Below are 25,070 nucleotides of genomic sequence, written 5' to 3' on the forward strand. Positions count from 1 at the left end.
TAGAAGTCATGCAAATTAGCTGATTATGACTTCTTTCCTCATTGTGGCTAACATGGCTTTGAATCAGAAATCTCTGAATCGTGAAAACAGGTCCTTTTTATGCTGGCCCTTAATGCAAGTGATAGGGTTCTTTATGAGTCTTCATTCTAGAGTTCAATGTTCTGTTTTTGTTTGGCTAGTATGTTGAACTCTTATTTTCACATACATGGCTTTTTTATGTTCTAACTGCTATTTTTTAAATTCTGATAAGAGTTTTATGAGTCAAAATAACTTCACTTTTATTTTTCAAAATGGAACTGATTTTCATGAAAATCTATTAAACAGTGAATTGTTACAAACTGAACCCTCCAGAAAGAGATCTGCATGTTTTACACAGTATGTGCTAGCTCTGAAAGCAAATGTGCACACTGTCATAGAGTAATTGCAACCATACTGTAAAGCCATATATGTAAGACCCGTACATATATATATATATATATATATATATATATATATATATATATATATATATATATGGTTTACCTTGAAAAAGTTGAAAGGCTTCTATTCAAAACTTGGATGGTTGAATGGGCTGCTAGATTCTGGAAACAATGAGCAGAGCATTGGTCGAATCCACTTTAGTGAATGCCAGTGTGCATTCGCACATCTCAGGTTGATGTTCATAGGTAGGTTCATAGGTAGGTACCAGGCCATTGGCCCTAGGGCCTATATAAGCCTAGCTAAGAAAATTATTTTCCTGTGCCCCTTTCAAGCAGAGCCACAGAAGTGATCCCTGGGGTGAATTTCCCATTTCCCATCCAATCATCAAGATTTTCCTTGAAGAGTGCTAATGAGGAGCTCTGTTTGACATAGATAGGTAGTCTGTTCCAGAGTATGGGAAGTCTCTGGGACAGGAATCTATCCCTCCAGCATGTTCTGTTTATTGTGGTGACAAGGTTTAGGTCCCTAGAGCATGCAGTTCTGAGGGATTGGTATTTCTTTAAGTGGAGCATGTCCAACAGCTCTGGGTTTGACATAGCTTTGTATGTTAGGCAGAGATCGCCCCTGAGTAGGCGATATGCGATGGAGTAAAGCTGTAGTTTTTTGAGACGGTCTGCGTAGGGCATCTGTTTGAGGCCAGTAATCCTCTTTGTGAGGTATTTCTGTGGTCTTTCCAGTTGTTGTAGATGTCTTGTGAGGTGCATACTAAAAGGGGCATTGTACTCTATGATCGCACTACAGTGGGGCTTGGGAAATGTACCCTTTTCCTCACTGTAGTGCAGTCTCAGAGTTTGTATACATAATAATATGCAGGGGGTGTGGGGGGTGTACGGGAGCTTACCCCCCTGCAAAAGATTAGTTGAACATCACCAGAAGTTCTTGTCAACCTGGTAATGTCGAAAATGTCGAAGTGTAACACTTGACATTACTACTGTCGACAATTGGTGTTGAAGATATTTTTACTTTCGAGATGTAGGTTCAGTGTTGTGACCATTCAAACCGATGCCTTTACTCTTTTTCAAGGTAAGCCATATATATGTATGTATATATATATATATATATATATATATATATATATATATATATATATATATATAAAACATCCATCAAAAATTCAACATAACAAATGGCAAGTAATTAAACACAACTGGTTGATCACCAGCAATCTAAAAAATACAAAACTTTAAAACTTGCTTTTTCTGCAGGGAGCAAGCCCCCTGATCCCCATGATAAATCCAACTTGGATCCAAAGCCAGATGTATTTGGAATCTAAAGATTCAGAGCTCCTCCTGCTCTACAAATAAGCCCCTACTCTTTTTTGCACCATTTCTTCTGATCAAGTTTCGCCTATGGATAAATCCCTGAAATGCCGAAAATCATAATTAGGATGAAGAAAATGGAGACAAGAAAGAGAGAACTATTGAAATAGATCCTTTTATACAAGCTTTGGGATCAGGCCAAGGCTGATCTGGAGCACTCACTACAAAAATGACAATTAGGAGGGATGGTTGAGAGTGATGGATAAAAACAACACAGATCTATCATTATGGTAAGCATGTAACTTTTGTATCCAATGTTGTCTTTTCTGTTTAGTATCAATTTGTGGGACAGTCCCCAGCCAGTAAACCCCCCCAGTGAGCCCCTATAAGAGAACATTCTACAAGATAGGGAACAAAAAAAGTTACAGACCTAGACTGTACATCCAACTTGTAAGGGAACACAAAAGTATGAGTACTAGACCAGGCAGCTGCAGCACAAATATCAACAACAGAAGGCTGCGAGAGAAAGGCAGTTGAGGTAGCCACCACCCTTGTTGAATGACCTTTAGGCTTCACAGATAAAGGTATGCCTTTCAGAAATATGCAAATACAATCAGAAAGCCATTTGGATAGGTTATCTTACAAAACAGGCTTGCCAAGTGTTGCCTTAGAAAAGGAAACAAACAGTTGGTTAGATTTTTAGAAACTTTTGGTTCTGTCCAGATAGAATCTAAGCTGTCTATGAACATCTAAATAATGAAGCAAATATTCTTCTTTGTTACTGAAATTTGCAAAAAAAATGCAAGTGAACAGGCTGGTTTAAATTCGATGCAGAATCAGCCTTGGGAATAAATGACAGCTTGTCCTTAAAGTGACCCTGTTTTATGAAAAATTAAGTAGGGAGATACAGAGGATAAATGACACTAAAGTGACACTGGCTGAAGTGACGGCCACCAAAAAGAAGGTTTTCCATGACAAGAATTTTAAGCACACCATGGCTGAAGGTTCAAAGGGATGTCTAGTAAGGACTAGCAAAAGTACAGAAAGATTCAAAGGAGGCACCAGGTCCTGGACAGGTGGCCGTAACAAAAAATTGCCCCTCAAGAAGGCATTGGAAAGCTTGAAAGATGCCACAGGGGTATTATCCCTCCCAACATAAAAATATTGCACCAAGTTGTACCTTAATAGTTGAATAACTAAACCAGAGAGAAACAGGTCAGTCAAAAAGCCCAGAATGGCATCTAAAGGTGCTGAAAAATGATCCAAGCCATTGAAAGAAACCCAGATGGATAAGCCCTTCCATTTACTAGCATAAGCATTCCAGGTGAAGGATTTTTGGGATGAATAACGTATGTGAGTAATTCTTTCATAAAGCTTGGGATTACTGGACATCATCATAACTGGAGAAACCACATGGTTAGCTTGAGGGAGCAAAGATTTGGGAATGGTAATCCCGAAGGATTATAAATCAAATCCAGAATCAGATTTAGCACCCAGGGTGGGTGAAGAAGGGGTGGACAAAGAAAAGGGCACCAAACCTGTTAGGGCCAGAATGAGGCAATGAGGATGACAGATGTTCAGTAATGGGCTGCCTTCTGAAGAAACTTCATTATCCAGGGTGTCAGGGGATAGATATACATGAGACCCCAAGACCAAGCATGCAGAAGAGCATCTCTCTGTGACTGTTCCACTGGAGGGATCAGGGTGTAAAAGCTGGTGCATTTTATACTGGATGGGGAGGCAAAAAGATCACAGCAGGGAGTGCCCCATCAGCTTAAAATCTGCACTGCCACATTGGGATTCAGGGCAGAAGAATGTTCCTATTCAAACTGTCTGCCAGGATATTAAATCTCCCTGGGATTTGCATTGTGATCAGAAACCATTGAGAGGGCATCACCCACTCCATACCCTCATGGCCTCTCCAAACAAGGGATAGGTCCTTCTTCCTTGTTCAGGTACCATACCACCAATGTGTTGTCTGTCTGTATGGCAATCACACCTTAGGTAGAAGGTCCTAGAATGCCTGCAATGCTAGGACTGGTCTTGTTTCCAAGACATTAATGTGAAGATTGGACTTGTACCTTGAACCAGTATCTTTGGCAGTTTTCCCCTCATAGTGCCTCCCTACCTCATAAGAGAAGTGTCCATAGTCACAGTGGCCTGGTGATTTGGATGAACAAAGGGCTGCCCCACTGTGACCAGTGAGGCTGTAACCCCCATTAAATGTGGCAGTGACAAACGCTCATCAGAAGCATGGGAAAGTCAATTGGATGAGTCAGATAGGACCACTGAAATGCTACAGTTCACAATAAAACCCTCACATTGAATCTTGCAGGAGGTATGAGACAAACAGGCTTTGCCATGTGTCCAAGTAGATGAAGTACTGAATCAGCATATAGTCTGGGAACCTGTAGAATGAGAGATGCCTGTAGACAAAGTGAATTTAGTCTTCATTATGGCAGCTTGGCTGTCTGAGTGACTGCATTCAAATGGTATCTGATTAGTCCTAGCACTTAAACTGACACCAGTCTGTATTTTTCATAATTTGCTGTTAGTCTCAAGGACAGACACAGCTGCAGTAAGGAATCTTGGGCGTTTATGAGGGATATCTTCATGAAAGTGGTCAAAAGTCAGTCATCCAGTTAAGAAAAGACCTAGGACCCCTGCAATCTGAGACAGACTGACACTACTGTCATGCATTTGATGAACACAAGAGGAGCTGTGACTAAGGGCAGAGTTTAAAACTGATAATGAATGGCCCCCAGCTGAAAGCGCAGGAATCTCCAGAAGTGCCTTGCTATCTTTATGTGATGGTAAGCATCCTTGAGATCTACCAAGCACATCCAGTCATCCTTCCTAGCAGGAGGTAAAATGGACTGCACTGTCACCATCTGGAATTTGGTCTGTGTGACAAAATGTCTCAGTTTGCTGAGATCCAGAATGGGTCTGAAATCCTTGCTTTTGTTTGGTACTGAAAAGAATCTGGACTAGACCCCAGATCCTTCCTGGTGTGGTGGGACCTCTTGGATGGCTCAGCTGACCACCAGTTTTTGATTTTCTACTGCTGAGTCCCTTCTCTGGAGGGGTGGAACATCTGGAAGAGATTTTTTTTTATTCTTTGGGGTAAACAAAAAGGGAATTGTATAAACTCTGGACAACCAATTTCAATATCCATGAGTCTGAAGTGATGGCCTCCCAACCTTTTAGTGGAGAGCCAAACAACCCCCCTGCCCCCAACTGTCTCTAGAGAACAATACTCACTAGAAGGGCCTCCCCAAGAAAGTTTCACAAAAGTCCTGGATCTGTAGACCATCCCTGCCCTGTGAGTGGCATTTGTTATGGTTGCCTACAGCTTGTCATGGGAGGGACCCTTACTAGGATCAACCTCAAAAAGTTACTGTATTTTGTGAAAAAAGAGATGCATCATGCCCTTCTGGTTCCAGAAGAAAGACAATTGAGGAGTGGAGAAATGAGCACTGAGTGAATTTTTCCAACCTGTTCATTCCTAGTCAGCATCTCCTAGTCCTTCACTCTAAATAGTAAGAACCAGAAAAAGATGCATTAACAAAGGCTGCTTTGAAACAGTCCACAAAATTGCATAAGCACATGCAGGCATGATGACGCATAGCAATACCGGTGCCTGCTGTGCAGGATGTACCATCAGTCACAATGAACAACAGCCTCATGCAGATATTAGCTCTGGACTGTAGAGTGGACAATTGAGACTCCAGAGTCTTCTGAGCCTCTGGAAGCTGCTGAGTCTTAAAAATCTTTTGACATTTCAGCTACCATATCTTGATGAAGTTTAGTTAGGTGAGCAAGATAATTCAGCACATGCAAAGTTAATGTGGCTGAAGCATAGGTGTGCTTTCCCAAATGGTCAAAAACCTGAGACTCCCTTTTGGGCAGATGGACCTTGGAACTCTCCTCAGAGATGTTCTTTTTAATGGCTACTGCAATCATGACAGCATTCACAGCTGAATCCTTACTCCAGTGGGGCCTATCCTAAGGAGGGGCCAAACTTTTGCCTGGTTTCTTGGGGATCAGTTCCACCACATCTGCTTTTTCCAAGCTCTCTGAGACACCAGGTCAATAACAGCATTCAGACAGGGAACACCCAGGATGTGGATTGGCCTGAGCTGAAAGCCCCAAGAACATCAACTCCTCCAGTGAAGGGGATTCTGTGGTCCAGTCTCCTACACTGCCTTAACAATTCAATCAAATAGCCAGATGAAAAGTCATCATGGGGGTCTTTGGGAGAGCCCTTCCCTTCTTCAAGGTTAATGTCCTTGGTGAGAGACTTCTCAGGGGAATCCAAGTGCTTCCTCTTGTACTTGCTCTTACTATGCACCTCCCTGAGGGGGAAGCAGAAGGATACATGGAAGAAGCAGGGGAACCCTGAATGCAGGGCAACCTGGGGACACAATGGAGTAGGCAGTCCCAGAGGCAACTGATGTAGATCCTGAAGCACAGATCAAGCAGATTGGGATGGATCTGATGACACTGCCAAAGCTCCCATTCTGAATGGGAGAAAAACCTCTCCACAACATCAAAGACTGGAACTGGAACTGGAGCTGGATGACTGGACCCAGCTCTCCTCAGATCCATGGACCTGAGTGAATTATTGGTGCCCGGCTCCAACACAGAGTTTGGTATTGAACTATTAAGAGCCAAAGCACTCAAAGGTAAGGATGACTAAGATCCTGAAAGTTGACTCTGAATTGGGGTACTGTCCCTCACAGGCCAGCTCCAAGGAACCCCTAGCTCTGACATTGCCAGAGCTGAGAATGCCAAGTATGGTGTCATTGCCTGAAGCAACCAAGCTAGCAGTGCAGGCAGAGGGTAAGGCAGCATAGTCGGACCACATAACCCCAAAACCAAAGGAATCAAGGGAAGAACAGCAAGAGTGGGAGGTATAACCTCAGACCTCAGGGTCAAGGAGGCAGGAATGATACCTATCTGGATCTGAGCCTGCAGAAAGGATCTCTTCAGTCATTCCAAATCTGAAGCCTTGAGGATCCCAACTGACCTGACAGACCTAAAAGAAAAGGCCACCAAAGGTGACTTTGCTCATCTCTCGAAGATTGTTGGATCTGAGGAGCAGATCCAGTAAAGGGAAGATTGGACCTGAGGGGGGAGAATGAGATGGCTGGGAGAAAACTTTGTAGGAATAATAGTGCAAATGGGTGAATGTACTCTGCCTGAAGAAGTTGTAGGGACCTTAGTCAGAAAGGGGCTGGAGTTCGGGAGTTAAAAAACTCTAATACATGAAGTACTGGATTTCAGGTTTGATGCGGTACCATAGGATCTGAAGGGGTTGGAGCTGGAGGTGCCAAAGTGTGGTGCACCTTCAGCAGATCCTCCGAAGATGAGGAGGATAGTTTGCAACCCTCTCATTCTTTATCATGGACCTTAGCCTATTTTTGCTTGGATTGATCATTCTCCTGCTTGCCAGATTTCTTATTCGGGGAGGAGGTAGAGGCAGAAGATGGTTAAAAAAGGCCCTTTACCACTAATTTGGCTTGCAATTCATTAACAATGAGAGTGCTAAAAATGGTGCATGTCTCATAATCAGTTACCAAATGGTCAGCAACCAACCAATACAGACGTTTGTTATGGGCATCTTGTCGTGGCAGTTTATGCCCAAATAACAAACATTTATTAAACCCCGAAGCCTTAGAACTATCCATCTTAGGAATAACAAAAGCACGCTGTCACACACAGGAACAAAAAACATAGCAACCAGACTAACCTACCTATCTACATACCTAGCAAATAAAGCAGAACATGACAGACAAAACTTAATAGTTACTCAATATCTACAATATCTAATAACTAGTATGAAATAGGAGACACAAACTACCAATAGCATAGTCTGAGAGAAAAAGAACAAAGGTGGGAATGACAACAATATATTACATACTTAACTAACACAGCAAAGTTAAATACCTAACAAACCTAACATACCTGTTTAAATACGGGTAGAGGAAACATCAACAAAGCTCAAAAAGTTCAAAAAGTTAGTCAAAAATGTATCTAAAAATGCTATCCAAAAGATACTAGATGGCAGAGCTCATCGTCCATGATCCCAACAGAATGGCTGCAAATGAGATGTGAGGAGAGGGTGCAAAAGTATGGCCTTATAGTTAGAGGAGGTGGAGCTTTGAGTCTGAAGACTCCGAATATGGCCAACTTCAGATGTGAGTCAGATTTGATAACCCACATGTTGAGACCGGATGAATAAAACAACGTTCAATCTTCCTAATCCCTAGTGTTCTGCAGTCTCACTATGGCACACCACAGTAATTCAATTGCCATGCCAGCTGACTAAAACACAGATCATCTTGTTCTTGACCGTCAAGGTAATAAACCAAAGTGAGGAATTCCATATGTATGTTTATTTACTGGGCGGCGCAGTGGTGCAGCAGTTAATGTTGTCACCTCACAGCAAGAGGTTCACCGGTTCGATTCTCAGCTGGGGTGCCTTCTGTGTGGAGTTTCCATGTTCTCCCTGTGTTCGCATGGGTTTCCTCCGGGTACTCCGGTTTCCTCCCACATTCCAAAGACATGCATCTGGAGCATTTCTCCCCGGGCCTCCGCTGAAAACAGGCTCTGTGGAACCTAGTCAGACTTTCCCGGTCAACAAATGATAAATAAATAAAATAAATAAATAAAAATTTTATTTATTTATATTTGTTTACTCGGGTAAAGCACTGATTGTAGTGACCAATTTCAGGCTCAGCCCAGGAGAAATACAAAATATTTCACTATCAAAATACAAAAATGTAAGTAATAACATAATATTTCAGACTATTTACATATAAAAAAACAGTGTATACATATTCCAATGAACAAGCACTGTGCAATTTACAATCTAGCAGAGTATAATATACAATAAAAGAGATCAATCTTCATTGAATCTTGAGAGAGGAGAAGAGACTCGAAAAAGAGACAGGCTAGGATATAGGTCCTGCGTTGAAGCTGGAGTATTTGGTTTGTTTGAAGAAGTGCTTTTTGAGTTGCATTCTGAATTCCTAATAAGTGTTGATTTCCTAAATGTCATTGGGAAGAGCTTACCAAAGATTAGGTGCCAGAGGGGTAAGCATGTGCAGTGCTGTGGGATTTGGTTCCGGGTTTAATGACAGATAGAGTAGCTTGTGAGTAGTGTCTGAGTTTGTATGAGGGTTTTTTTTTTTATGAAGTCTAGCATACACATGCATATATATATATATATATATATATATATATATATATATATATATATATATAATTCACTTAATATACTGACTCCAGCATTGTACCTCATTTAAGAAATGCAACAGTTTTAAAGACTTATCTTGGCCAATGGAATTCCTCCCAACCTGCTGCCTTTGTCGTGGATGAAACATACAAAAGTTGGACTTCCGTAATTTTTTTTAATATTCCCTCTAGATTAATAATCATGTTTAAGACACTTAATTTTGAAACAATGCCTTTAGTAGCCTACTGTCTAGTGAGAATGATGACATCACATTATTTACATCAGCTCAATCAACTTGAATTATTTATAATTTTATTTATTTGTTTATTTAACATTTGTTTGCCAGGATAGTCCGACTGGACAACAAGTGCCCGTTTTCAGCAGAGTCCTGGGGAGAAAAACTCCATAAGTATACAGAGAGATGAAAAATTTGCAAAAGAGACATTACAGAGTAGTAGCATACAGATTGTAGACTTTACAGCAGTTAGTATATAATAAGAAGATATTACGCCTTTTGGTTGAAAATACAAGTGTACAAAATATACAATGAGAGTTGATAAGAACCTGGGAGAGCATTGCAAGATATTTCACAAGTGAATAAGAGTGTATATATATATATATATATATATATATATATATATATGTTATTGCTCACACATATATATATATGTTATTGCTCACACATGGAAAGGTATAGTTAGAGCATGTCGTTTGTGTTGTCCAGGACATATGGGGTGTAGAAATAGTGAGTGGATGAGGCTCTAGATGGTTGCTGAAGAGGTATGTTTTAAGTAGACATTTGAAGGAGGGTGTAGAGTTTTGTATTCTGAGGTCAGGCGGAAGGTTGTTCCATATATTTGCTATTTCATGGGCAAATAGTGATCCCCCGGAGTTGTTTTTGCATGTGATGGTTTCAATTAAGGCTTTGTTGGAGGACGGACATTGTCTATTTGAATTGTAGAAGTTCAGCATGCCAGTCAGATCAGCTATTTTCTTAGGATAGTACAGAATTAGATGAGCTAGGCCTAGCTGATAGTACCTTAATAGGTTTAGAAATTCAAGCCAGTGCAAAACTTGTAGGGAAAGGCAGTGGTGGGATCATGATTTGGCATTGATAGCGAATTTAGTGATTTTGTTGCAACAGATGGAAAGTTTATTAAGGTCAGTTTTGTAAAGATTAGTTAGAATTGGGGATGCTTAAAGTAGAGCAGATAGGAGGTGGGTCCTGGCTATTGCAATTCAAGATAGGGTGGTTAAATAACTTTTACAGCAATAGAGGCAACCTACCTTTTTGTGGACTTTAGTGATGGTTCACAAAGCACCCAAGTAAGGCCATTTCAGCAGCAATAAAGACTACAACACATGGGAATAAGTTAGCACTTTTTCTCACTTTGCTTATGGAACTTCTTCAAAATACACAAATCAGTAAAAACGTGTTACATATATACTAAATTAATAAAACTATTTAGTTTAAACCTTCCAATCAACTACTAATATGATTTAAACAATTAAAAAGTTTTAAAGTGCCAAACCACATTTAAAGAAATGCAAAGTGACAATATTTCAAACATATAAGTTTCTTAAATAACTTTTGATAGAAATTGTTTCTTTGATGCCTGGAAAGGCATCTGCCCTTAAAAAAAATTGCCACTTCAGCTCTAAAAATTCTAAATAATTATTAAACTCTTGTACAAATCCCTTCATATCAACTTGTTCCAATACTAAAAAATAAAACTTTTTAAATGGTGTGTATTCCTTGCTATGCTTAGCTAAAGCATTGTTACAATCACAATGTTTAATAGCTCAAACATGTTCAGAATATGACAACTTAATGTTCTAGTTGTCTTTCCTACATAAAAACAGTCACAGGAACTACACACAGCCAAATATACAAGTCCCTTGCTAAAGCAAAAATGTCTGCACTTCGGTGTATATTCAAAGTTCCTGTGTTTGAATATGTAATGACTACCTGGAAAAATGAACCTGCACTGTTTACATTTCTGACAAGGAAATGTACCCAAATGTACCCAGTCTTGGGAATTTTTTCCAAAAGCCCCTTCAGCTCACATGTTTTCTTAAAAATAAATTGGGGTTGTTCACCTACTATATTACTTAGTTCCTTATTTCCTAAAATTACTTTCCAATTGTCCTGAATTATTTTCCTGATAGTTACACCTTCGAAACTCATAGGAATCAGAAAGGCTAAGGATTTCTCCCCATACTTTTTTTGATTAGATTTTTGTCCTTTAGCTGTAAAGCCAGATGTTAAAATTGGGGGAAAAATCATTATTTCTTCTAAGTATTATTTGGTCTGCTATATTCCTAAGCTGTTCTATGGGATAGCTCCATTCTACAAACATTTTGATCAAAAAATTAACTTCATTGAAAAAATGTCATCACTACTTATCATACAACTGGCTGTAATGAGTTGCCTTTTAAACACATTGTTTTTCATAAACGTAGGGTGTAAACTAGTGAAGGTAACTGTTACTAAAAGTAGTTTTCCTGCATATGTTACTTTCAAACCTTTGCTTCTCTACATCCATAGTAAGAAGTGCATCTAAAAAATTAACAGTGGTGCCAAAAGCGCTTACTTCAAATTTTAACCATTCTATACTTTGATTAATCTCATTTGCAAAAACATCAATGTCTTCCCTACCTCCCTCCCAGACAAAAAACAAATCATCAGTGTATCTTCTGTAGAAAGCCACTGACTTAGGAGGGAAGTTTGACTAAGAAATAATTTTCCCACCAACACATGACTAAGTTGGCGAAAGAGGGAGCCACATGGGCCCCCATTGCCACTCCAGAAGTCTGTTGATAAATTTCAGAATTAAAAATGAAAAAAAAATATTACTTAATACCAAATCTAACAATACTCCTATAGTCTTGATATCAATGTCTAACCTGTTGTAAATTTACTTAAAAAAGTTCAACAAACTCAATATCTGGCTCCTGGTCTATTGAAGTATATAATGAATTGACATCCACTGTACAAAGAAATTGTTTCCTACCATTGAACTGATATCCCTTCAATTAATCCAAAAAAATCCATGAGTCCTTTAAAAAAATTGACTCTTTTGTACTATTGGATTAAGTATTTTATCTACAAATACTGAGATATTAACTGTTTTATTTCTTGGTGAGGATACTATCGGTCTAAATGGTGGGTTGTTTTCATTTTTATGTATTTTGGGGATGCCAAAAAGCACCTCCAATTCTGGTTGTTCCATCATACAAAAATTATACATTTCTACCGGAAGACAATTTTGTTGTAACAAATCATGCAGTGTCAAGTTAACAAGTTGGTATTTTTTCCTAACAAATTCCTTGCTCACTTTTCTATAGTTGTTAACATCCTCTAGTAATGTTAACATACTTTTTATATATTCATCTTGTGACATGATAATAAGCGCATTGCCTTTGTCGGCTCACATAAACCTAAGATGTTTTCTACATCGCAGCTTGTTCAATGCAATTCTTTCATTGCTCTTTAAATTGAAAAACTCTTTATATTTGTAAAGAATGTTATCATGGTTAAACAATTTATAAAAAGCATCCTCACATAATCTACTAAACACATTCAAGGTCCCAACCAACAGTGGATTCATAACACTTTTTTGTACATACTGTTGACAGACTTAAGCTGTTGAAATAAATTATTTTAAATTTAATTTACGACTAAATTATTTAAAGTCCAACATCACTTTAGTCATAGAAGCATGACTTGAAGGTATACATGAAAAACTTTTAGACAGCACCTCCTACTCTGCTGTTGAAAAATATTCTTGACTTAAATTAAATATCAGCCAAGTCCCTACTAACGGTTCCTTCTTTCTGGTCCAATTTCTCCCTTTGTTATTCTTGTATTCTTTGGGCGAAAAAAATGCATTATTCTCCTCACTGTCCGTTGACTCACTAGTGATAAGTTCCTGCACACTCACAACCACAGGTGCTTCTACAATGTCTGCTTCAGAAAAATGAATGTCAACAGACACTTGCCTGTCCTTAGGCCTGCTGACGTCATCGCCCAAAAATGAATCTAGTTGGTCCAGTCTATTGGAAGCTCCAGTTTTGAAAATGTTTGGGTGTTTGTGTTTATCACCACCTCCTGCCTCCACACCTTCGATGATAAATGCATTATGGTTAGAGTATGCCATTAAATCTCTATTAAGTTTCTTTTTCTTCCCTAGGATAAGTGCTGTGACATGCTTATCAACTTTCGAAAAGATATTGGTATAAATTGTTTTTTTATAAAGAAAGGATGTTTCTTCACCTGTTGATCAAGTGATTGAATTCTCATCTGTTTGCTGTTGTGGCATTTTAAAAAATGCAACACCTGTATCCCCGCCTTGTTATAAACTGCACTAATATCCTTGTAGATCTGATTTCTGTAATTAGTGCCATTAGGGAAAGTGTAAACACATAGACCAAAAGGAACTATGTCTCCTTCCAAACAGTTTGTCAAATAAAAATGTTCTATTTCAAGAGATTTATATTTAAGAACACTCTTCTCTAGTTGGAAAACTAGAGTCTGACAGTCTAACAGGTTAGGTTCACGTCTAGTAGAAAAATAATCATTGCTGGGTTTGAAACTGGAAAAACGATTTTCGGAATGTCTAACAATTCCGCCATACCTTGTTTGTGTATAATGTGGTCGTTTTCACCAACCAAAGTGCTCTCATCTGAAGAGCCGTCGGAGATGGAAGCAATGGAGTCAATACCCTTCTGTCTATTAACACGATCAATCACCTCATTGGCTTTCCCCACAACCTTCTCAACGGTCTGGGTGAAACTCCTATTTTCGTCTGGGAAAGAATACACACTCACATCAAGATCCATAAATCCAATATGCGGCAGTTTTTCGACACAAAAAAAAAAGAACGTGTAAAATGCTGCACTCGACCGGCCCCTTCTGTAAAACATGACAAACTGGAAAAGCAGAAGCTGGGTAAAAACACAAAACTCACAAAGCACCCAAGTGAGGCCAATTCAGCAGCAATAAAGACCACAACACACGGGAATAATTTAGCGCTTTCGTTCACTTTACTTATGGAACTTCTTTAGAATACACAAATCAGTAAAAACATGTTTTATATATATATATATATATATATATATATATATATATATATATATATATATATACTAAATTAGTAAAATTATTTAGTTTAAACCTTCTAATCAACTACTAATATCATTTAAACAATTAAAAAGTTTTAAAGTGCCAAACCACATTTAAAGAAATGCAAAGTGACAATATTTCAAACATATCTTAAATAACTTTTGATAGAAATTGTTTCGTTGATGCCTGGAAAGGCATCTGCTCTTAAAAAAATGTGCCACTTCAGCTCTAAAAATTCTAAATAGCATACCTTTCAACTGTACAGTTTTTCACAGAATGTCCAGATTTTTGCCTCATATTTTTGGTCCATTTTTCATAACATTCTGGTTTTCTGGCAAATTAGTGGCAACTTATTATAGACTGAAGTCAGAAAATAAAGACAGACATTTGAGTTTCAAACTTCATACCCTTCAGAAAATTCATGCTAAACCTGTTATTCTATCAACTTTCTAAGTTTGTGAATGATATTTAAAAATTGCCCCTATTTTTCAGCCTTTGTCCCATTTTTACTTATGGCTTTGTCCAGATTTCTTTCTCGAAGAGGTTGAGAGGTATAGGAAGTGCGGTTAGATAAGCACTGGGACTTTGTTTAGAAGTAATGATTAGCTGAACTATTATTTACTACAGCCTAGTCTAGCTATGAAAAATCTCAAACTAATATCTAGTAGAACTGAACTTTCTTTTATTTTTGTTATACTTATGTTTTAAAGTGATATACAGGGGCAGTAATTCAGCTGCATTTCTACTTGTGTCAGCAGTGACCTGGGTTTAAGAGTAACAAAAAGAACTGGTATATGATACAACTGTATGACCCATGAGAAATCTACTTTCTTTAGTTAGTGGTGTTCAGGTAGCTACTAATGTAAAGAAAGCCTCGGGCAGATGCCAAATAATGATCCCACAGTTTAGAGCACTAAGCATGTTATTCTTTATCCTGTTACAGGGAAAATAGGGAAGATTGGGAATGGCTAAAATGATGTCCCTTTAAGGAATTATTTCAGACAGTCTGAGTTGCAAGGACAAATAGAAAACACACTGACGCAGGGAGAAAATGCATACTCCATAAAACAGAAACAACCCCCAAAGTTTGAAGTTGTGAGTCAACAGGAAGATTTTTGCTCTACGTCCTCTTTTACAGGACAAATGAAAAACATCACACTGGCAAGAACAGTGGGTTAATAGACCTGGACCCCCTCGTCAAAAGAAAAAAAAACAATGAAAATTGGGGCATCAAGTAAAGTGGCTACATTAAAAAAAATGAAAAAGCAGCAGCATTCTCATTATTATACCTTTAGTGCAGGATTACATTTAAACTTATCTCACACCAAAACATACCAAATTTGTCAAAGAACAGACTCTTCAGCCCATGACGGTCCTTTTGCCTTTCGAACATAAGTTCACTACGTGGCTTTTTCAAAATATATTCTTCTGCCTTGAGCATTGTCCCAAAGGAACTGCGCCTGCGAGGTCTTGGTATGTCCCAGGAGTCTTCTGAAGGTTCCAAATGCATGCCCAGATACTGGGGGAGCACTTCCAAAAAGACCTGTCAACAATTACCATAACAAAGGAGAAAAATGTTTGACACTCATTTTAATTTGCCACAGTACCTCTATCTGTACCCTCCATAGCATGTGCCTAGCATTTTAAATGCAAACAGAAATAAAGGTAGATGAGGGGGCACACATATAGAAACAGTAAACCAAAAATGTTTGCACACACTGAACATTTCTCAAAAAATGTTAATATCCAAGTCAGTACTAGGAAAAAATGTAGAGAGCAGGAAGCAGTAGACTAAAGTAGAAAATTTAAATATAAAAAGCTGTTGGTATAGACAAAAGGGTATAAATGACATAAAAATTAAAAAAAGCATGTGCAATCTGATTAGTGATTGTACTATCAGTATTTAAAAAAGGTAAAATCTGACAAACATTTATGGAACAATTAGAATATTGTCTAAGGTAGGATAGGTAATGCAGAGGTTTTTTTAATAAATATGCAAGAAGAGGCGGAAACTACAAGAGCAAGATCTGTGTTATCAGAATTTCTACAACAAATAAATGTTGGCAATGGTCTGCAATTACTATTTTAGCAGAAATTATATTAAGGTTACTGACAAGGGCCACAGAGATGTTGTTTGTCTGTGTTTTCTAACACATTAAATAGGGTAAATAAATATCTGTTGTCAGTTAAATTGTTTAAACTAAACTTATCTAGTGACATAGCTGAAAGGGATGAAAACTGAAGAGGCAGAAGACAATGGGCCAGATTCAGGAAGCCTCCGTGTAAGAGTTATAACTCTTACACGGAGGCTGCAGTTAAACTGTGTGATGTCAGCATGTCATGCATATGCATGAGGTGCATGAGGCATGCTGAATCACACTAGTAACTCTTACACGGTCCGTGTAAGAGAGTAGGGGGCGTGTCTGTAGGCTAAGCCCTGCAAGCGGACACGCCCCCGGAAGACTAGAATGGCTGAAAGTAAACAGCCACGAGAAAGGCCATGAAAATGTGAATAAACACACTACACAACACATGCCCCGATAGACCATCACTGTATAAAGTGAAGAGATGTTATAAAATTAAATTAAAACCTTTTATTTTTTTTAAACCCCGTAAATGTTTGCTACTGTGTGCGCGGGTGTGCTACTAGCGCAATCACAGTTAGCAGTCAGTGGAAAAGGATATAAGAACTAAATATGCAAAGTAAGCCAAGAAATAATAGCTTAGCGGTAGAGTTGCCGCCTTAAGAGTAGGCAGGCAGGGTTCGAGCCCCTACAACAACCTTTTTTTTTTTTGTAAATAAGCACTAAAAGCCCCTGACAGTATTGTACAAATGTAAATGTATTCCCTTTGTAAGATGGAATGAAATAGAGCATATATTTTGAAGTAACATAATAATAAAAATAGTCAGAAATGTACTGATAGCTAAGCTGTTGTGAAACAGAGTGCCCGTAGCTGAGTAGTGTTTCAAAGCTGCAAACTGCATGCCCGCTGCCAAGCTGCAGTTAGACAGACTGCAACTGTGTGCAATTAGCTTAACATGTGTGTCAGTAGCCAATTAGGATTTATCCCAGCGCACACCGCTTGCGCCGGGCGCCCTCACAAGCTAACTGCCAGTGCGCATGCGTTACCTCCGCGCAAACGAGCGCAGACCAGGTTTAAAGTGCTTAAAAGTGCTTTTGGCATGTTTGATTGACAGGTCCTCAACTCATTCCTGTCAGGAAAATGAAAAATCAGTTGCCAGATTCGAACCCAGGATACCATGCACTAGAGTCAAGGAACTAAACCACCAAGCCATGACAGCAATACCTAGAAATGCAGAAATAGCATATATATGGGATAAAACCCAGAATGGAGCATGAGAAAGCATTTTCAGTGAAGTAGATACAATTCCAAAACGGCCAATCAGAGAAATGTGCGGGAAAGCGGCATATATAAGCCCCATAGGCGGAATACACAGCATAACTGATTGTAGAACAGACTTGCAGTCAGCATGAGTGGAGTAGGTGAGCGGGGCTGCTTTCGAAAGCACAGCGTTGGGGCGTTGAGGAGTCCAGATACATGGTCTGGCTCCTTGTCCATAATCACGAGGCCCAACTCATGCAGGGCCAGGTCTCATGGGGAGTATATAGGGCAGAGGCGTGGGACCAGTTGGCTCGTGATCTGACCAGTGCTACTGGCATTCCACGCACTGGTGAGCAGGTCCGACACCACCATGCGGACCTGAAGAGACGCAAGCAGGACCAATTGAACCGTTGGATCCAGGAGGCCCGCAAATGCCCAACGCCCCACTACTGAGTAAGTCACATTTTACTCATGTATGTAAGGATTTCAACCAGCTGATACCATGGAGATGTGTAGTCCAATATTATTCCCTTTGTATTACAGCTGCAGGTGTCCGCTTCATAATCGTGAGATGCACGCCAGAAGGCTGGTGCGGGCGCCACCATGCAGGTTAGTAACCCCACCCAGTACTTGTAAATAAATATTATTATGTACCATGTATCAGAACAGTGCAGTGTATTGATTAAAAGTAATATAATGTGCAAGCAGGAATTGAAAGTCTGCAGGTATGGCTGCAACAAGTTCATCAGTATGCAAGTGTAACTGGAAATATAATTGATAGAATTAAACAGTGCTGTAATACAGATGTCCCATCATTAATTAAATATACTGTAACCTGCAGTAGTCTCAAGAGTACAGCTTCAGAATCTGAGGTAGTCACATGTGAGATATATCCCCTGTTCAAATGCTGAATCATGACAGAAGTGAGGCTGTTGGAAAGTGTTTGAATCACCACAGGTCTAATATGTGAACAAAGCCTAGAAGTACCAACCTGAACTGTGAAGTTGCAGAATGTGTGAGAGTGACAGAAAGGCTCATGTATGAATAAATAAAGTAGTAATAACCCCTGAATATATAAGCCTCAGTGTGTTTTTACAGAACTAAATGCATGTGGGAAGTACAAATTAACATCCCAAACTGATTTCAGTGTGTCTGAATCTGAATGTCTAGCTCAAAATCTGTATATGGTGATAACAGTAAACAATTTGCAGATAGAATGAATGATTATCTGACAGACTAAACAGCCATAGTTGTCCCCTGTCCTGTCATCAAAGTGTAGCAGGATGATGTATCTGATCAAATTCAAAATAAGTAGGATAGTGATGTATGTGTAACAGGTGTAGCATGACAGTCAAATAAAGATTATTTTGAAACATCAGCCTCAACTTAATTGTGTACCTATGATAAATGTGAATCAATGTGTAACATATGAATGTGTCATCACTTTCTATCCCCACCCAACCCTATAATTCCATATAACAACATCCACTAAATAATGGTATGTGAACATTTCATTAATCATGGACATTTGTCCGTTTCAAACATATATGCATGTCTGTTCGTGCATGTGCCCTGTTCATACCTGCAAATCTGATGGCCTGTTGCCATTAATCAACCCTGCATGTCGATTGACTGTGTTTTGCTGTTCAAATAATGCATGTGATATTGATATGCCCCTTGTTCAATGGTGTTCATATCTGGGTGTTTGTTTGATGGGAATACCAATGCATGCTGTTACAACTAATCTGAATGGAATAAAATGCCACTAACCCAAACTAACATAACTACTCACAAACCTAGAACGCTTGGGAAGGCAGGTCCCAGCGGACCCACCTCTCCCACCTCAGCTGGCGACTGCACCTGGCACTAGTGCCCAGGCCGACCCTCCGGTGGCCCTGTGCCACCTTCGGGTGGAAGCGCTGCAGGATGGGGCCCGCCCCCTCTGCAAGTGTGGCCGGAGGGGTTCGGCCCACTCACCCTCCGCGGTGTCCGGTCTGTGGTGCGAGGGAGATCCAAGACACTGTTCTTGGACCCCTACGCCAGCTTGAGGCTCGTGGTGGCACAGCTAACGGCCCCGCCGCTGCCCCGCCTACACAGCCCCCAGCACAGCCCCGCACTGGGCTGTGAAGGAACAGTGGCAACTGCCTATGGGTGGGGATATCAGTTCCACTGTTGCCATCTGTGGGCTCGTGCATCTCGGATATCCCAACCTCCGTCCCCTCCAATTGTGTAACCCCCACGTGTGTCATAGACCGTCCCTGTATGCGTCTCGTCTGTCTTGTCTGTTAACCTACCCAACCTACCTCCCCAGCTTTACCGACTTCCTTCACCTGTCATACCACTCTCACCTGTAAAAAAAAAAAGGGCACTCTGTCCCACAAAAAAATTACGCCCCATACATAGCTGTCCATGTCGCACACATGTCCGCTGGACATCTAAACTGTTAATTACAATTGGCTGTACAACAAATATTAATGTTGTCCTGACACCTCTCTCAGAGGTGGAAGGTTTCAAATGTCTCACCAAAATACATAGAAATATACAGCTGTTGCTGCAAAAGACATGGGCATCTATGGGCCTTACCTACACCCTTCCTGCAAATCCCACGCTTCTTTCCCTACTGTCTTACCCTCTTTGTGACCCCTTTTTCACCACTTTCCTGTCACCCCTTTTTCTTTTCTTTCAAAGAAAATAGCTGGTGTAAGCTTGTGTTAGCGGAGCTCACCGCCAGTGCAAGATGCGTGAGCTCACAAGCAAACGAGCGCAGACCTGGTTTGCTTAAAAGTGCCTTTATGGCACTTTGATTGACAGGTCCTGTACTCAGTTTGAAAGTTTGCTAAGAAAAATAAATTCCCACTGTCAGTCTCGAACCCAGGACCTTGGTAACATTAGTCTGTATGACCTACCACTAAGCCATGCCTGCTTTACAAGAACACAGTGCTAAAATAAATATAACATGTAATAGTAGGAATCAGTATAAAGGCAATATAGGAGATGTACTATCCAAAGCATGTCAGGTAGAGTTGTAATGGCCAAATTACTGGATTCCCATACTAGTTCAGTGTGAACAGAAACAGCACTGCTACCTGTTAGCTTGTACATAATAATGTAAGGTAATGTACATATGTGAAGGTATGTATATCTACACATACATATATATAAATATATATTAATACATATGAAATATAATCGTAGGTCTCAGTAGCCATACACACTCACTACAGGAAAAAGTTAACATAATTGCTGCAACCTGAATCTGCAACACAGCCTGACCCCTGTGTGACCTACTTACCCTTCTAACTGCTTACAGGTGGCCTCAGCACTTTGATTGACAGGTCCTGTACTCAGTTGGAAAGTTTGCAAAGTAAAAATTCCCACTGTCAGTCTCAAACCAGGACCTAGGTAACATTAGTCTGTTTGACCTACCACTAAGCCATGCCTGCTTTGGAAGAACACACTGCTAAAATAAATATAACATGTAATAGTAGGAATCAGTATAAAGGTAATATAGGAGATGTACTATCCAAAGCATGTTTGGTAGAGTTTTAATGGCCAAATGACTGGATTCCCATACTAGTTCAGTGTGAGCAGAAACAGCCCTGCTACCTGTTAGCTTGTACATAATAATGTAAGGTAATGTACATATGTGAAGGTATGTATATCTACACATACATATATATAAATATATATTAATACATATGAAATATAGTTGTAGGTCTCAGTAGCCATACACACTCACTACAGGAAACAGTGAAGATATATGCAGCAACCAGAATCTGCAACACAGCCTGGCTCCTGTGAGACCTACTAAGCCCTTTAACTGCTTAAAGGTGCCTCCAGCACTGTGATTGATAGGCCCTATACTCAACTCAAAAGCAGAATATGAGCATACTAGTAGGCCCTACCACAAGACCATTGTAACACTAGTCTGTATGACCTACCACTAAGCCATGACTCTCATACAGGAATATAGTGCTAAATAAGTGGAACATGTAATAGTAGGAATGAAGATAAAGGCAATATAGTATGTCTACTACCCAAAGCATGTCAGGCAGACTTTTATAGTCCCAATTACTGGATTCCCATACTAGAGTAGTGTTAACGGAAACAGCCCTGCTAATTGTTAGCTTGTACCCAATAATGTCAGCTAATGTACATATATGAAAGTATGTATATGTACACAGATATATATATATATATATATATATATTTATATAGCAATACATATGACATATAGTTGTAGGTGTCAGTATGCATACACACTCACTACAGGGAACAGGCAAGATAAATGCAGCAACCTGAATCTACAACACAGCATGAAGCATGGGAGATGTACTAACCTTCACACTCACAGAACACTGTCAACAGCATACCAGCATGGTCCACGCCCTACAATCTGAAAGGGCAACGCCTATCTCACATACCCTTTTATAGCAGTGTCCTGAAATCACAGTGAGACATGCAATTAGTACACACCCAGCTGCTTGCAATTAGCAAATGCTGCCTTACAATTGGTGCAGAGGCCATCACATGGACCTATGCAGATACCTACAAAAGTATTCAGTACCCACACTCCACTCATGCAATACAGTCATTGCACAAACCTAATGAGAAAGAGAGACAGAGAGAGACAGAGAGAGAAGACAAAATATACAGACAGCCAGCAGCAAAACAGCAGCAGCAGCAGCAACAGCAGCAAAATTCAAGGAGCACGAGTGACACACCAAAAGCTGCCACAAACACAGGTAATGCAAAGTAGCAGGTTAATCCTGTGTATACTGTGACACCTCCAAATGTATCATAGTTCACTATCTATAGGTATGTCCATGAGATAGGTTGTGTGTAGATAGTCATGAAATATAAACATATGTAATATTGTTGTACATGTGGGCCATAACTAACACTTCCATAGCTTAGAACACAAGGCCAGTTGTGCATATGATGCAGTAGTTCCCAGGGTCAGTAGAGGTTCCTCCTCATTGGTGTGGGACCACTGTGTATGTATGGCACTGTTCAGGTACATATCCTGTAGTATGGCCAGGGATTAATATCAGTCTGTCATGTGGTGCTATGTCCTCCAGGGGTGAATGTAGCACACATCCAGGGATACCATTTCGTAACAGTGATGATATGTGTTCTGCAATGATGAGGGTGGCTCTCACCTGGACATGTGAGAGGATAGGGAGGTTACAGTCATCTGGGATAACTAATAACACGTGTGTAGGACAATGGGGGTACCTGCACCTAAACTGTCTGCAACATTGTTGGCAATATCTGTGCATTTGGTGAATGTGAAGCATCTTAACACTGCAGACAACAGATGCCTTCCGCCATGTGAATCTGCCCTGTGCTGCAGTAGCCTCCTACTATTGTTATACAATATGCCTGTATCTGTAGTCCACTGGACAGGATTAATAAGTGGTGTGCAGTTGTTCTGGGTTAGATAACTGTGTGCACAGTACATGCAGTATGTGGGATGTCTGTGGTAAGCATATGCAAAGGTGCTGGCGGTGTGTGTTGTGGCTTCCACTGGCCCAGTGGGCTGCATGGATAGCATCACTGTCATAACTACTGAATAACTGTGTAATAACATGCATACATAGCAAGGTAGTGTATTGTGCTTGTGGTGTTGTTCAGATATGTATATCCAGGCTGAGTAATGTGTGTCCACATCACAGGGTTGGATGGCAGCACACATCCAGTATGTATGGATGAACACCCAGAATGTGTCACACGTGTCACCTGTGCAGACGATCTGGCCATTACCTGTGCATCCCCACAACACACACACATGCAACATATGGCAGAAGTACTATAGCAGTACACACATGTTCATAGGTTCATACTAGGCTATCTGCCCGAGGGCATTTACAAGCCTAGCCCATCGCTTTGTGGCTTACGCCACCCCTTTAGTATGGGGAACCATACCCATTATTTTGCTGTGCCTCTGTCGAAAGCAGTGACACTGAGGTAATCCCTGGGGTATATCTGCGATCTCCCATCCATTGGTCAAGATTTCTCTTGAACAAGGCCAGCGAGGTGCTCTGCCTCACATATACCGTGATTTTGTTCCACAGCATAGGAGTCTTTGGGTGATGAATCTATCCCTCCAGCATGTCCTATTAATAGCCGTGTCGAGGTTTAAGTCTCCTGCCCTTGTGGCTCTGATGGATCTAGATTTTTTAGGTGAAGCATATTCATCAAATCTGGGTTTGACATGGCCTTGTATGTTGGGCAAAGGTCACCTCTGAGCAAGCGTGTTTACTGAATAGAACATACATGGACATGCTGGAGGGGCAAATTCTAACTGAGAGGCTCCCTTTACTCTGTAATGAGCTCGAACAGTTGAGAATGAACAGTTCATAGGTTCATACTAGGCTATTTGCCCTAGGGCATTGGTAAGCCTAGTAGAATGTGTTTGTCTTTGCCACCCAATCACAAGTTATGCTGCTATGCCCTTGTCCGACTTTTAGTATACTATGCCTCTGTCTAACAGTGACATAGAAGTGATACCTGGGGTACAACTATGATCTCCATCCACTCATCCAGATTCCTATGGAAGAGAGTCAATGAGGGACTCTGCCTAACCAGTAGTGTGAGCTCATTACAGAGTGAAGGGAGCCTCTTGGTTAGAATATGCCCCTCCAGCATGTCCATGTATGTCAGTGCTGAGGTCCAGTGCTCCTGAGCATGTGGCTGTATGGGTCTCTGATTGCCTGTGGTACATCACGCTCATTACTGCTAGGTAGGACATGGCTGTATATGGCATGCACAGATTGCCCCTGAACAGGCAGTATGCCACTGAGTCCAGCTGGATTCACTTTACCTGGGCAGCATATGACATCTGTGTGAGCCATTGCATCCCCTTGATGATGTACTGTTGTCCTGTACCAGTTGCTGTAGGTGTCTGGTTAGGTACATCCCAAAAGGTGCATTGTACGCAATTATAGGCCTGATGATGGATGAGTACAGAGGCACAATGACCTCCCCTGCCATACATGTGAATCAGTCATGATTAGCTGGGCTATATAACATGTCTGTCAATCCACGCTGGCCATGTGGTAGACAAATGACAGACTGCTACCATGTTTCTTCCCCAGGTCCCCAACCACGCCTACTGTACTCAATGGCCTAACACCTATGTTGTACTGTGCCACCAATGTGGAGGCGTGGGAATCTGCATTGAATACTGATACTCCCTCCCTTGTTCAAGTGTCGTGGCCGACAAGAATGGTAACAGCTATAACGTGGTAGTACTGGTGTGCTCCTGTGAAACCTGAAACAGGTTCATGTTACTGCACAGATATCGATGTCCAGAATGCTAGGTAGGGTTTTGGGTGCGTGCATCCTTGGGTCTAGACGCCCAGTGTTGAGTAGCATCACTCTTACTTCCTCATCCTTTGTGATACAAATGGATGTGGGTTTGCCTTATGAGCCTTGCCTAATACAGGCACTATGGGTGTAGCAGGAGGCTCCGCCAAATGTCAATAGGACTGTGGTGACAGGTGCAAGCTGTCCCTAGCAAAGCATACCACCCCAAGATGGCAGGCATTGGCACACCTGTGAATGACACCAGTATGTCAGTCAATTGTTGGAAGGGATCATCGTGCCTTGATATTGT

General features: G+C 40.5%; 1 protein-coding gene across 1 annotated transcript in view; it reads right to left on the reverse strand.

The window, feature by feature from the left end:
• Positions 1–25,070, reverse strand: part of LOC122806555 (acetylcholine receptor subunit gamma-like) — a 645,882-nt gene that overhangs the window by 97,211 nt on the left and 523,601 nt on the right. The window contains exon 10 of the mRNA XM_044077085.1: positions 15,440–15,647. Coding sequence (XP_043933020.1) covers positions 15,440–15,647 — 208 coding nt within the window. The remainder of the gene's footprint in view (positions 1–15,439; positions 15,648–25,070) is intronic.

Source organism: Protopterus annectens, chromosome 7.part0, assembly GCF_019279795.1.
Source record: "Protopterus annectens isolate FY-2018-M chromosome 7.part0, PAN1.0, whole genome shotgun sequence".
NCBI lineage: Eukaryota > Metazoa > Chordata > Ceratodontiformes > Protopteridae > Protopterus > Protopterus annectens.